The sequence below is a fragment of the Symphalangus syndactylus genome, chromosome 9 (assembly GCF_028878055.3).
Source record: "Symphalangus syndactylus isolate Jambi chromosome 9, NHGRI_mSymSyn1-v2.1_pri, whole genome shotgun sequence".
Classification (NCBI taxonomy): domain Eukaryota; kingdom Metazoa; phylum Chordata; class Mammalia; order Primates; family Hylobatidae; genus Symphalangus; species Symphalangus syndactylus.
The window spans coordinates 122,417,382-122,433,021 of NC_072431.2; the positions used below are offsets into that span (position 1 = coordinate 122,417,382).

The window sequence follows — 15,640 nt, forward strand, 5'->3', positions numbered from 1 at the left end:
GCTCTAACTTTTTTTTTTTTTTTTTGAGACAGAGAATCGCTGGAATGTAGTGGTGGGATCTCAGCTTACTGCAACCTCTGCCTCCTGGGTTCAAGTGATTCTCATCCCTCAGCCTACTGAGTAGCTGGGATTACAGGTGTGCACTACCACACCCAGCTCATTTTTTTGTGTATTTTTAGTAGAGACAGGGTTTTGCCATGTTGTCCAGGCTGGTCTTGAACTCCTGGCCTCAAGTAATGCACACACCTCAGCCTCCCAAAGTGCTACAATTACAGGCCTGAGCCATCGTGCCTGGCAAGGCTCTTTTTGCGTACGCACAAGTATGAATGAATGAAACATTAGGAAATAGAAAACGGGAAAAATTTTATCAACTGACCTTTTCCTCAAAGATATTTGCAATTCTAATTCTGAATTGATTAAAAACATAAATAATTTTTGAAACAGAGTCTCACTCTGTTACCAGGCTGGAGTGCAATGGCACGATCTTGACTCACTGCAACCTCTGCCTTCTAGGTTCAAGCAATTCTCCTGCCTCAGCCCCCTGAGTAGCTGGGATTACAGGCATGCACAACCACTCCCAGCTAATTTTTGTATTTTTAGTAGAGACAGGGTTTCACCATGTTAACCATGATGGTCTCGATCTCTTGAACTCGTGATCCACCCGGCTCGGCCTCCCAAAGTGCTGGGATTACAGACGTGAGCAACCGTGCCCAGCCAATAATTTTTTATCTAATCTTCAGGTTTGAACAAAGGTTCCTTGATGAGAATAAGGTGAACTAAAAGCATGAACCCCAATATGGACGGACGTCATTTAATCTGTTGAAAGCCTCAACAGAATAAAAGCTGAGTAAGAAAGATTCCTTTCTCTCTGCCTGCCTTCAAGCTGGGACATCAGTCTTCTCTTGCCTTCTGACTTGAACTTGAACTTACACCATCAGTTTTCCTGGTTCTATAGTCTTTGGGCTCAAACTGGAACTATACCATCAGGTCTCCTGGCTCTCTAGCTTGCCGACTGAAAATCTTTTTTTTTTTTTTTTTTTAATTTTAGATTCAGGGAGCACATGTGCAGGTTTGTTACAAGGGTATATTGCAGGATGCTGAGGTTTGGGCTTCTATTGATGCCATCACCCAGATAGTGAACACAGTACCCAATAAGAAGGTTTATAGCCCTTGCTCCCCTCCTTTTCCAGTTCTTTAGTGTCTACTGTTCCCATCTTTATGTCCATGTGTACTCAGGTTTAGCCCCCACTTATAAATGATAATATGCGATATTTAGTTTTCTGTTTCTACATTAGTTCACATAGGACAATGACCTCCAGCTGCACTCATGTTGCTGCAAAGGACAGGATTTCATTCTTTCTTAGGGCTGCATAGCATTCCCTGAGCAACTGCAGATCTTATACTTCTGAGCCTCCATAATCATGTAAGCCAATTCCTTATAGGAAGTCTCATATAAAACTAATTTACTATAAGGAATTATATAAATACAGTAAATAATCGTTCCGTGTGTGTGTGTGTGTGTGTGTGTATTCTATTGGCTCTGTTTCTCTGGAGAACCCAGGAAACAAATTTCAAGAATTATGCAAAAGGGCCAGGAGCAGTGGCTCACGCCTGTAATCCCAGCACTTTGGGAGGCTGAGGCAGGAGGATCATTTGAGGTCGAGAGTTTGAGATCAGCCTGGCCAACATGGTAAAACTCTGTCTCTGCTAAAAACACAAAAACTAGCCGGGAGTGGTGGCACACGCCTGTAATCCCAGCTACTTGGGGGTCTGAAGCAGAAGAATCGCTTGAACCTGGGAGACAGAGGGTGCAGTGAGCCGAGATCATGCCACTGCACTCTAGCCTAGGCAACAGAGTAAGACTCTGTCTCAAGGGAAAAAAAAAATATGCAAAAAGAGGAAGATGATAGACTTGCTCCTCAAAAATGCCCATAATATCCTGTGCTTAACCACACATTTACAATTATCACAAGAGTGTAAGTACTTACTTATCCTCTTAACTAGAGAAAGGGTCTTGAAGGATAGCAACTCATCTAACAATCTCCTGTTAGACAAGTACTAGTATGATGCTTAGCTAATTGCAATGCTCAGTAATTACTATTGAGGAAACAAATGAATAAGAGAATACCTTAGGTGTTTATCTAAGTTCCTTATACCTTATAAATTTCAAGTAGGCTAAATGCTAGCTGAGGTAATTTGGACATTTTATTTTTGGTAGAAACACATTATAATTTTCATGTTTTAGAACAGTTTAACTCTGAATGAATAAACATAAATTAAAACTTAATGTTTAAACTTAGGGCAAACTAAAATTATTAATTATAGCTTTTGTTAACTATACCCATAAACCCTATTTTGTTTTAGAATACACATAATCTAAACCGAACATTTTTCTCCTTAAGAGTAATCTATATTATATGACAAAGAATCTGAGCTTCATGTGTACTGCATTCTAATCACGTGCAAAGCACTAGATTTACAGAATGTCATAAAACTATTTCAGAATTATATGATTAAACTTCAAATAGGGCACAGCTTCAGGTAATTGTGAATGAAGAATGAAAGAGAAAAAAAACCCTCAATGTAGTCACACAAAATGGGTTCAATATGTATGAACAACTTGCATATTGAAAAAGAGATTTCACAAAGTATGAATTAGGAAGTATTAATATAAGCTCTCAAAGACAGGTCGATAACATATATGTTTCTTAAACAGGAGTAGAGTGGGCCGGGCGTGGTGGCTCACGCCTGTAATCCCAGCACAGTGAAACCCCGTCTCTACTAAAAAAATACAAAAAATTAGCCGGCGCGGTGGTGGGCGCCTGTAGTCCCATCTACTCGGGAGGCTGATGCAGGAAAATGGCATGAACCCGGGAGGCTGAGCTTGCAGTGAGCCGAGATAGCGCCACTGCACTCCGGCCTGGGCAAGAGAGCGAGATTCTGTCTCAAAAAAAAAAAAAAATGAGTAGAGTGCTCATTCAAATGTCACATGTTCTGAGACAAATTCAGCTGAAATGAAAATATATATATATATATTTCATTTTGACTAAATGTAATTTTTCTATAAAGGATAATTGTAAGTGATCTGAGCTAGGTTAATATGCTTTTAAACTCACTTTTATTTTCATATGTTTATCATATATAAAGAAGAAGAAATTCTCTTTTTTACTTGCTACAATTCTATTTTTTGCCTTTGAGAAAGTGTTAAGAAATTTATTCCCAATTTTAAGACAAAATATTACCAAATAACTTGAAAGTAGTAATTAAACATTTACTTTTCAAGTAGCAAATATTTTATATTATTTTATAATCCTCAGAAATCTTAGTAACAAGATGAACTGATTATACACTTTTATACAGGTAACTAAATTCAGGAAAGAAAAAGGACAACTAGTAATCTGTGAACTGTATGTTTACTTTGGTATATTTTTATCTTTGCAAGGTTACTACTAAAAAATGATTTAACGTCCACCTTTAGTTGCAGCGCCTTCTCTAAGTTTTCAATCTTTCTTTCAGCTTTTCTCAGCTTTCGTAGCTCTTCTGAGTCTGTGAAAGAGCTCTTTGGGGACAAAGACCTTGAACGTTTCACAGGTGGTTCCTCGAGAATAAAACAAGGACATGGTTGAACTAGTTGGAACACTGGATTATGAAAGACATGCAAAATTAAAGAACAAGTAATTTTGAATACTAATAATGAATTATAAAAAAAAAAAATCCTGCATGGAATACCAGAGAAATAACAAGCGGAATTACCACAGTGCTACCGCTAAAGGTTTCTCTGTGACTCGTTAATGAGAATATTCATTTACATTTACATTGTTTCTTTCAGAATAATGATGTCCCATTAGGGAAGACTAAAGGGTTATAGACTCAGAAATGCAAGAAACCTCATTACAAAGGAGGGGATAGAGGCTGGTCTAATTGCTCTATAAGGGTCCAAGGTTACACTTGATAGGACAACCAGAAACAAGAGGGAAAGGATTTTTTTCCCTTTGAAATAGTTTAACACACTGTGAAGTTGAAGGAACAATATGCTTGAGGAATATAAATACAACAGACAGTAGATCTTATACCATAATGACCATATGGTCATTAACTATAATGTGGCTAACTAGAGACAAGAATATGTTTATATTATGTACAGCTTCATATACTAATCTGGAGAAAGAATATGTGAAAGCAACTATTAAGCTGGGCAACACAGTGCTCATCTTTACTGCATGGCCTTACAAAAAGAAAGAAAATTTTGGTCAAAATACCCCTCTTTTTTTCTTGACTTTTATTAAAAGCAGACAAAAGTCAAAGTCGTACATTTTTAAATTTCAGCAATCGAGCAAGCAACCAAATTAGGCCCAGTAATGCTGTATTTCAATTTTATGAATGTTTTCTTTCATTTAAATAAAGCTCAGTGCTTGTGAAACTACTTCAAAATGGCAAGAAATGTATAATGCAGTTATGTTTTAATAAATAAATCTCATTTTCTGAAAATTACTAATAATTTTAGAGAGCATGAATAACAGTACCACAGAAACATGGTTCAAATTTTAAATACTTCCTTTATTAAGACAGTTTGTCCTACCCATAAGAAAAAATGGAAAGAAACAAAAACAATTATCTTAACAACATGGCTTCCTATTATAAAAACTATTATTCCTTTATGGCTGAAGTAACAAGCGTGTGAAAAATATGCTAAAACTCTTACTTTGAGGAAAATGTTATTTCAATTTATCTAGAAATAACATATGTACACATGATATTTTAGAATTTTTATATTAGTCAACATTCTGTAGAATCTTTTACAGCATAACACAAATATGTAATGAATACTAAAAAAAATTGAGACATTAATAAATGAGAAACATGCTATGTAAAATTTGCTTATTTTTCTCTTACTGCTATCCCTTTAATCTATAAAAATATATAACAAGTGCAGAAGTTAGTGTTAAAATTCATTTACTATTTTATTTTCCACACAGACAGTATTTTAAACATATCTGATTGAAAGACATATTAGATATATTTTTCTTTTAATTCACATTAGAAAAGTGAGTAAATACCATTTAAAAATAAATTTTTAATCAGATAGATTAATATATTAGAGAAATGAGGAATACTTACCAAAGTTTTAATATAAGAATGTTAATTTACTGACAAAATGGGTATAGCACTAATAATATATTTAATTAACTAATTTGGGAATATAATTCAGTCTTTAAAAAGGGAAAACTCCTTACTCCTAAAACCTATTTAACAAGAGTTTGGTACATAATATTTTTCAAAAGCTTCCCGAAATATTAGCAGAGAAGTAAATGCTGCCATTTGTTTTTTAACTTCATCTCTTGTCTTTCCAGCCTCATCCTGGCAAATTCACAAAATGACATAATGTCCCTACCTTATGTTTTCCTTCAGCACTTGTCTTGATGCTGTTTCGGGGGAAACCCTTGTTGGCAGGTATGTTTTCTGACAGTTTTTCATTTGCTATCTTTAGTTTCTCCTGTAAATACTCAATTTCAGACTTCTGTGAAACCATTAACGTTTCAAAGCTTGATAAGGATGGGCAATGAGGTACCTATTTTAAAGAGTATACTTGTAAATAGATATGTATGTTTGTATCTTAGATTATTTATAAATATAGTAAATAGTTATATGTAACACTATATCATAGAAATTGTAAATATTCAGAGAAGGAAATTTTTATTTTAATAATAAACTAGCAGGAGCTGAACCTTTTCATTCCATAGAATAGGATTTTCCAATAAAATAACCAAGAGTCTATATGCAAGTATTTTCATAAATAATGCTGTCATATAGATTTCAAGGAAAAAAATTTAAAGCATGGCTGCATGATACACACCACTCATCTATAAATGAGTCATTTCAAATTTCTGATTATACACATATGTATTGCCTCACAAAATATTCAATCCACCATCTGGTCATCAAGAGTCATACAATACCATAGAATATAAACCTGGGAAAAGGAAAACAACAGCATTATAAGTACAATTAGCTTTTACTGTATCCTAATTTAATAACAACTCCTCAAAGAACCCTGACAATTTTAAGTCAATATAGTTTACAGCATTCTCCTTTGAAATTTATTCATGTTTCAGATAAACTGCTAATGGTAAGCTCCACATTTTAACAACAGAAGTCACAGGAAAACTAATCTTGTAGGAAACCTGTTCATGAAAACTGGAAATCTGCAAAATTTGACCACCATCTCCACTGAATGTATTCGAGGCCATTAAAACCCATGCAAATTCGCTGTTTCAAATTAACAACTACATTTACAAAAACAAAAACACAGAATCACATGAAAACAGTTTTTGTTGACTTACAGGCAAACAAATGTCAAATCTTATGATTCTAACATTATCAATAAGGATCTAGTAGCCCTGAAAATATTTGCACTTAAACTGATGAAGGGCCCCATCCTTCCTAAATGATATTTCTAAGTACTATGAGAAAAATATATACGGCTAACTTTTTTGAGCCAACAATGGGAAACATCATCCTTTTCCAATTGTGCCTGCTTTTTTCTGAGAGGATAGGCAAAATTTTCCTAATTCTAACCTGCAATTTGTATAATGAGAGGGACCATATTTGATTTATACTATTACACTTTTCTCATATTTAAATCACCTCATTTGTTTCCAACCTTTATTCTACCATGATTATATTCCTCAAAGTACCGTTTACATTGTACTGTTACCATACTTACAATATATTACTTACTTCATTATCTTGCTTTGAACATCAAATTAAAACATTTTAAGCATTTCTCTTCCAGGAAGTCTAAATGATTTTGCCCCATTCTTTTATCCCCATTTTAATCATTGTACAACTTTTATTTTTGATTTTTTCTCCTGTTTTATAATCAAACTTCTGAGGTTTAGAAATATTTCCTTTGGTTGGGCTGCCAAGCTAAACAATTTCAAAGGCTACCTGCTCTTGTCTAGGTTTCCATTAATAAAATTATAAATGATCTATTAACATACTATCATATACAAAATAAATTTTAAATAATTTGTTTAAGGTCAAACAAAAACTTAGAACAAAACAAGAAAAACATAATTTTAGTTTACTGGTATATCCAATAAACAAACCTGTGTTCGTCAATAAATGAACTTCTTAAGTCATCAATGGATTATAATGCTATAGCTAGGAATATTATAAAATTAATATTCAGTCAAGAAGCTATGATAAATAACTCAAATATAAGACATTAACAATGCTCCAACAGTGGATACTGTCACTATAATAGATTCATTTCTAATATTCCTATTGATATTATATTAATGATATTATTTTTGATAACAATAAAGGATATTTAGGCAGCATTCCTTCAAAATTCCTCAACAAACAATCAGAGAACTTCAAAATTAAAATACTATTAAAGAGTGAATAGAAGCCAGGAAGATAATGCAGATAAATAAATATGTGTCTGGTGTGTTTTAAAGTAATAGCTCTAAGATTCATCCAACAGAGGCATTTTGCATACATATTAACCAAGTAGATATGTCCCTCCCCTCCACAAAGTAACTTATTCATGTTCCCATTTTCTTTAAGTGTGGTTTGTCTCTCTCTTGCCTTTTATCACTTTTGTTAGAGACATGTTGACAAGAAGTGTTTTACATTTCTCCTAATGAAACTATTTTTTTAAGTATTAAATATGAGCAAAATGAAGAGTCAACACTCAGCCTCACTGCTGAGTAGTAAGGAGGGAATTCAGGGCAGTTGCTGCTCAACTCCAGCCAATTGTTTTCAGGGAAGAATGTGCCCCACTGTTGCTAGATTTACTGATTTTTAAAGAAAAGCAAAGAATTAGGATTTCTAAGGAGAGTGTCCAAATTTTCAAATGTTGGTTGGACCCAGTTTATGGGTTACTTTGAGAATTTGGTAGTGGGTGGAAGTATAATCTGCTATCAGTTTTCTAGAGAAATTATGAAAGATGCATCAAAGCCCATAAAAACGTACGAAACTTTTAATTTACTTCTAATTATGCTGAAGGCTAAAATGGAAAGACATCTATGATAAATTGAGAAAAGTAGGGTACAAAAGGGTATATTATACTATGTAGAAGTGGATTTCACCAAACATGCATAAGGTACAAAAACAACCCTGAAATGTTACAGTGTGATTTCTAAGTGGAGGGACTGTAATATGAATTATTTTCTTTGTACTTAACTGAATTTCCTTAAAGATTTTACAATAGACATGTCACTAAATGCTTTTTCTTTTTTTTTTTTGAGACGGAGTTTCACTCTTGTTGCCCAGGCTGGAGTGCAATGGTGCACTCCCAGCTCACTGCAACCTCTGCCTCCTGAATTCAAGCAATTCTCCTGTCTCAGCCTCCTGAGTAGCTAGGATTACAGACATCCGCCACCATGCCCGGCTAATTTTGTATTTTTAGTAGAGAAGGGGTTTCACCATGTTGATCAGGCTGGTCTCGAACTCCTGATCTAAGGTGATCCGCCTGCCTCGGCCTCCCAAAGTGTTGGGATTACAGGCGTAAGCCATTGCGCCCGGCCTAAATGCTTTTCAAAATAGAAATATTTATTTTTTTGCAAATAAAATGACTACAAGTTCAATGTAAAAATTTCAGTATAGGTAGGGGAAATATAAATAAAAGTCTCTTCACAATCTCATCCCTCAAATTTCCTACTAGTAAGTTTGTGATATATCTTCCAGACTTTAAAAAAAAAAAAAAGGAAACCGCTGGGTGCGGTGGCTCACGCCTGTAATCCCAGCACTTTGGGAGGCCGAGGCAAGCGGATCACGAGGTCAGGAAATCGAGACCATCCTGGCTAACATGGTGAAACCCCATCTCACTGTGGCGGGCGCCTGTAGTCCCAGCTACTCGGGAGGCTGAGGCAGGAGAATGGCGTGAACCTGGGAGGCGGAGCTTGCAGCGACCCAAGATCGCGCCACTGCCCTCCAGCCTGGGCAAGAGTGAGACTCCATCTCAAAAAAAAAAAAAAGTTAACTACTATATTTTTGTCATTTAACATACTTTTTAAAAATTAATAGACTTTATTTTTTACAACAGTTTTTTTATGTACAGAAAAACTACGCAGATATGATGCAGAGTTCTCCCTGACCTCCTACCCCCACCCACTCAGCTTCCTCTATTATTAACATCTTAAATTAGTATGGTACATTTGTTACAATTACTGAACCAATATTCATACATTATTAGTAACTGAAGGACACAGTCTATTCATATTTCCTTAGTTTTTTCCTAATGTCCTTTTTCTGTTTCAGGATCCCATCTAGGATACATTACATTTAGTTGCAATATCTCCTAGAGCTCCTTTTGGCTGTTTTCTCAGACTTTCCCTGTCTTTCATGACCTTGACAGTTTTCTGTGGGATGCCCCTCCTTTGGGATTTGTCTGATGTTTTTCTCATGATTAGACTGGGGTTATGAGTTTTGAGAAGGAAGATCATAGAGGTAAAGTGCCATTTTCATCACATCATATCAAGGGTATATGCTATCAACATGATTTATGACTGTTGATATTCAGTTTGATCACCTGGCTGAAGTAGAGTTTTGTCAGATTACTCCACTTGTAAAGCTACTCTTTTGTCCCCAGCCATACTGTACTTTTTTACTTGCTTTTTAAAAACTTAACAATCTCAAACATATACACATATAACTATTATATGTATATATAATAAAATATATGATATACATGTATATCATCATAGATCTCCATATATCCTTACATATATTTAACCTTTTTAAGGGCTGCTTTACATGCATAGCAAAATCAAGTTAACCAATCCCCTCTCTGTGGAAGTTCATTCTATTACTCTTAAAATCCTAGTATCTTTGAAAAGTTAACTTTCCTTCCTAACAATTATTCACATTTTATAAATAAATTTTTTTCTCTAATATTAAAAGTATTTTGCTCCCTTTTAGTTTACATTCTTGGAATACAATGGTATAGTGCTATACCATAATTAATCTGATGAAAAATCATTCGTGGACTGACTACATGGCTAAAAGCTCCCAGGTGGAAATAATCTTTTTTAAATTGCCATTGTTAATACATAACTTGACTTTTCACACTGACTCACAGAGCTAATTTTAATTGAAAAGTTCTGTAGAAGATATATATTAAATAGAATAGAAGGCATGGGGGAAGGGCCTTTAGGTGTTATAAAAATTACTATTTTTTAAATTATACAACTTAAATACATAGTCATGTTGCATTAAGTCCGAGAAATATTGTAGGGCATTATTACAGTGGGGGCCGACTGAATATTGCCTAATACAAAGAAAATTGTTTCACAGCTATAATAATTACAAAAATTGTAACTTAAATTGTTTTATTAGCAAATTATAATTAAATATATTTTTTTCCTACACATTTCAATGATGACAATAATTAGCATTTAGCAAAAAAGTATTTAGTTCCTACCTCTGGCTAAGCATTCTACATACATTATCTCACTTGTTTTAAGAAATTTATGAATTCCAGACCTGTTAACACATAACAAAGCCTATAGCAAAACAAAAACATTTTTAAAAGCACATGATACCTCAGCAAAAGAAATACTTTTTCTTAAAACAATATGTCACGGAAAATCAAGTACGGGTCAAGTGTGTGTGTGCGTGTGTGTGTAATAAAATCTGTTACATGTGTATATAAAATATCTAACATATATGTACATATCAGAAAAACTACTTGAATGACTGTTCTCTGAAAACTAATTCAAATCCTCTGGGAATACAACAGAGTATGTAAGTGTCTGTGTAGATATATACACACACACAGGCACACACACACACAGGCACACACACTTTTCTTCTCATGAAATGCCCATATTCAGAGATTAACTTTATATTTAAAATTGATTTCAGAAATGCAGCAATATGTCTATTACCAATTAACAAAGTAAACATTGTTAGCTGAATCATCTATATCCTGAAAATAAACGACTTTAATAATAGTCATATATTCTTGTAAAAAAAAGAAAAAGAAAAATAATATCAATTTAACATAATATTGTAAATCAAAATAGTGTTACAATAAAAATTCACAAATAAAACTAAGTGTACTAGTTTAAACTTACACCTCATTTTTAGAAAGACCACTATATTGAGTAATAAAATGTCTAATATGAACAAATTCATCTAGCACTTTTTAAAAAAATATAAATATTTGCATTTCTACCATCTACTCACTTTTAACCAAATATTTTCAGATAGCATTTGTAATTCACAAAATAAAATTAAATTATTGACTACATTTGAGTAAAAAATACACTATCACCATCTCCGCTTATAACACTATCACATTATAGCAAAATTCAGTAATAAACAAGTCAGTCAAATTTAGCTTTCCTTTAGTATCTAAATACTTATATGATACAGTCAAGTTGTTAACAGCAAAATAAAATGGAAAAAAATTAATTCCAAAACTTTAACTTCTTCCATATACTACATAAAACTTAACACCGAGTGGGTTACAACTCAATTATACTTATATCCAGTAGATGACAATTACTGGTTTATACATATATCCAGTAAATGACAGTAGCATCTTTGGTACAAAATTGAGCAACCACAAGCTAAGTAGTTATTCTACGACATGTAAATATCACACTGTACTGACAAAAATTAGTAATATTTACATGTCACACAAGAGTGTTTAGAATAACTCCACAATATACAAATTACCTATAGATTTCAATCCTAACAGTAAACTAATCCTGACTGTACTTAAAAGCTAGAATGAAAAGACTGATTTTTCTACAAATTTCTTTTTATCTTAAATAGCAAAATAAAACACATTCAGATTTTTTCCAAAATATGTTATAAGCCTCACATTCTGCCAGAATTTGCAAATCTGGATATTTAAAATGTTTCTGTTAGTGGTATCCTAAAATGAATTTCTAAAATTCATAGAATTAAACTTTTTTATGGTGTATCTCTAAATATGTGACTTTGGGGTATAATCCATTACTTATTGTAATACATACTCTAAGTTTTATAAACACTTAACACTTATGTCACCAGTAAAAAACCCAAAATTTGTGCATTAATGGTGTAAGCAAGGGACTATGCTTGTTATACATTATCATCTCTATACATTAAAACCTCAATCATATTCAAACAAATTCACTAAAGTGTGGTTTTCAATCTGCTAACTATGCATTCCATAATAGCCTGTAATTATTAAAAACTGACAAGAAAGCTACGCCACCTGTGTTTATGTGAAGCCAGGTAATGAAAAAAACAACAACGCTGTCATCACCTCTCAATTCCTGATTGCATTATCAAAACTGTAGCCGAGTTTGGCATCTGGGTGTGACCTTGTTAACTGCTAGGGTAATTAAATTTATTCTACTGGGAAAAAGGATGATAAATTATTAGCAAGAAGATTTTGTTCACATTTTATTAAATTGGCCTGTCAAAGGGTTGGCCAAATTATCAAGGGCCTCATTTATTGGAGACCAGCCATATTGCCACATCTGTTACAATTATTTATAATTTCAGCAGTTGAAAACCAACTGAGTTAGGCATCCGCCATGTAAAGTAATTTACAAATTATCTGATGAGGGAGTGTTTTAGCTTCTCCCTCATTTCTAGCCAGCAGAAAGCCGTGCTGTAATTACAGAACACGATTAGGTTCTTTGGGGAACTTATCTTGCACTCATAGCCATAGTAAGATGCAGCAAGAACATATGGAGGAGCTTGTGCTTCTACTCCCTGAAGCTCGTGACCCGCCTGCCGCTGAGCCCTTGAGTTGAATTTGAATGAGAGTGCCATGGCTAATGTTCTACACATGCACCATTTATGCCACAAAACAAATCGGATCACTGTTAATTATGAAGCAGCTATAATCAGGCCTTCACATCTGTGTAATGTGAAGCGCAGTAGGCTGTATTCCAATAATGTATGACTACCTTTGGGTTGCAAATTGCGAGCCATATTGCCTCAGTAGTAGTTACTGAATTCAAAGTAACTCCTTTGATAAAAGCCCATCACATGGATATTTTTATCCAGCTTTATATGAAAAAAAAGCAAATCCACAAGCCTTTATCAGCTATTGACCAGAACAGTTAAAGCATATGGCACAAGTTCATTAATGAACAACACAGAGCACTCTAATTTAATGAAACCACTTGAGCCATAAAAATCAGATTTAGTTAATTCCCTCTTACCTATTTTTTCATATTTAGCCTAAACCTAGGATTCTATTTAATATTACAAGTTATCAAGACATACAATATATTTTTTACAAATTCATAAAGATATTAAAAAGCTTGTGTTGTATTATTTTAAAAGGCAATCATAGGTTTTATATTTTACAAATTAATTTTCATCACAAATCTCATGTATGAAAGCATAAACTATTTGTTTTTTTAGAAAGTAAAGCCTAGCAGCTGTATTCTAACAAAAAATACTCTTTACTCCATGAGAAATTTTTCTGTGGAAAGGCAGCTAAACAAGCTGCACCCAGATGGCAAACCAGCTACAGTTTAATTAATCCACTAAAAGCCATTCAGATTTCAGTAAGGGTATTGTAATTTTGAATAATAGTAGGAAAAAAAATCACTAAACATTCTGAAGTTTTTTTATAGCGGCAAGAGAAGTGCCACTATAGAGTAGTTAAAGTTGAGTTGCAGTTTCCATTAGATATGCTAAATTTCTAGATTTTAATATCTTGGGCTGTTTCACTCTGCTTGGAACTTAAGGTAAGCTTGAAATATCAGAATATCTATTGGCAGCCTTCTTTTTATAGCAGAAATGGTTTATTTTTCATGCAGGATAGTAGAGTTGAATGATAACAAGTTCAAATTTTGTGAATATAATACACAATGGCCTTTAGAAAAAAAGTTTATAGTTAAGACTTACAAAAGATAAAGACTTCAAATTTTTCTTTTAAATAAAAATGTCTTTCATTTATTAAGGCTAAAAATCATATCATAACATTATATTTTACTGTTAAGTTGTTCTCTCCTGAAAATTGATTAAATATCAAACTACCAAAAATCATTTCCCATATATTTGTGTGGCCATATCTACATATACAACTGAATCAAAAATATAAATTACTGAATATAATTAAATCAGGCAACAAATTACAAGGCAGTTTTCATTTAAAATAATGCTGTAGAATAAATCAAGTCAACTTTTCAAATTAAGTTTACACATATAAACTCAAAACTAGTTAAGTATGAAAATAAGATGATAAGCATAATATAAAAGTACTATCTTTGTGGCACCTTGACCTAATATATTGAAAGTTATTTTGATCCTGTACAATAAGATACCTAGAAAAAGTGTAAGATTGATATTCTTCCATGCTGAAAATGAGAAAAAAATGTAACAGAAACAATAATAAAGTAAAAATCATAAAAACCAAACAAAAGCAAACCAATTATTAACTCTGACATAATATTTTCCAACTAAAGTATGACAAAAGTTACCAGCATTCCGAGCCCAGGTAAAGGCACTACAATCAGATCTTCTCACTACCACCTGAAAAACCAAAATACTATACTTTGGTTAGTGCCAAATAGTCACTATCAATATCAGATCCTCTGGCAAGAAAACAAAGCTAACTACTACTGACATTTTTTCTCCACATCACAATTAGATACTCCCTTCCAAATGTTAACTGTTTACTGTTCTTACTTCCTACTTCCTACAATTGTTATGTCAAAGAATTTTCATGTGTTCATTCAAAAAGCATTTATTGAACTTAAGACTGTCAATCACTGGAGAAGGCAGTGGGGAGAAAAGGATAAGGCATCAACTCTCCTTGCCCTCAAGGAGCTCAGAGTCCAGAGACGGAGATACACAAGGAAAACAATTAAGTTTAATATCTGCTAATGCAGAGAGGTACGTGGAGCTCAATTGTAAGAAAAAGTCTTCAAAAAAAGGTCTCAATTATCTTGGAACTGAATCTACAAGGTCTAGAAAGCATTAACAAAGTGGGCAAATTATATACTGTGACAAATATTATATAGTGCTCATTCCCTAACATATATTTAAAGAGTCATGTGTATCTGTAAGAAAACAAGATAAAAATACAAGTTGACAGAACATTTACAAAAGAAAACTACATAAAAGTGAAAGTGAAAAACCTCACTAGTTTTCAAAGAGATAATAAAGGAATAAATTTGTTTTGAAAAACAAAAGACTGTTTTTAAATTATAATAAATACTTGCAAGAACATAAAATGTGGGCAATCTCACATACTGTGAGAAGATAACTTGGTATAATCTTGCTGGAATGCAGCTTGGCAGGGAATATATATTCAAAAGCCTTAGGTTCATAATCTTTGACAAAGTAATTCTACTTTTAATAATTCATCCTGAGGAAACCATCAGGGATGAGAATAAATATATATAAATGAGGCCAGACGCGGTAGCCTGCGTCCTGTAATCCCAGCACTTTGGGAGGCCGAGGCGGGTGGATCACCTGAGATCAGGAGTTCGAGACCAGCCTGGTCAACATGGTGAAACCCCGTGTCTACCAAAAATACAAAAACTAGCCAGGTGTGGAGGCTCGTGCCTGTAATCCCACCTACTTGGGAGGCTGAGGGAGGAGAATCGCTTGAACCCAGGAGGCGGAGGTTGCAGTGCACCAAGATCACGTCATTGCACTGCAGCCTGGG

At 33.7% G+C, this 15,640-nt stretch overlaps 1 protein-coding gene across 6 annotated transcripts in view; it reads right to left on the reverse strand.

The window, feature by feature from the left end:
• The window catches only part of CNTLN (centlein), a 369,272-nt gene that overhangs the window by 167,188 nt on the left and 186,444 nt on the right, over positions 1–15,640 (reverse strand). For 4 of the 6 annotated variants that reach the window (XM_055294179.2, XM_055294181.2, XM_055294182.2 and 1 more), the window contains exons 9-10: positions 5,393–5,569; positions 3,473–3,598 (exon numbers count right to left, since the gene is read on the reverse strand). The exons of 1 other annotated variant lie outside the window; for it this stretch is intronic. In XM_055294179.2, coding sequence (XP_055150154.1) covers positions 3,473–3,598; positions 5,393–5,569 — 303 coding nt within the window. The remainder of the gene's footprint in view (positions 1–3,472; positions 3,599–5,392; positions 5,570–15,640) is intronic. One more of the 6 variants, XM_063609088.1, reaches the window with a different exon arrangement.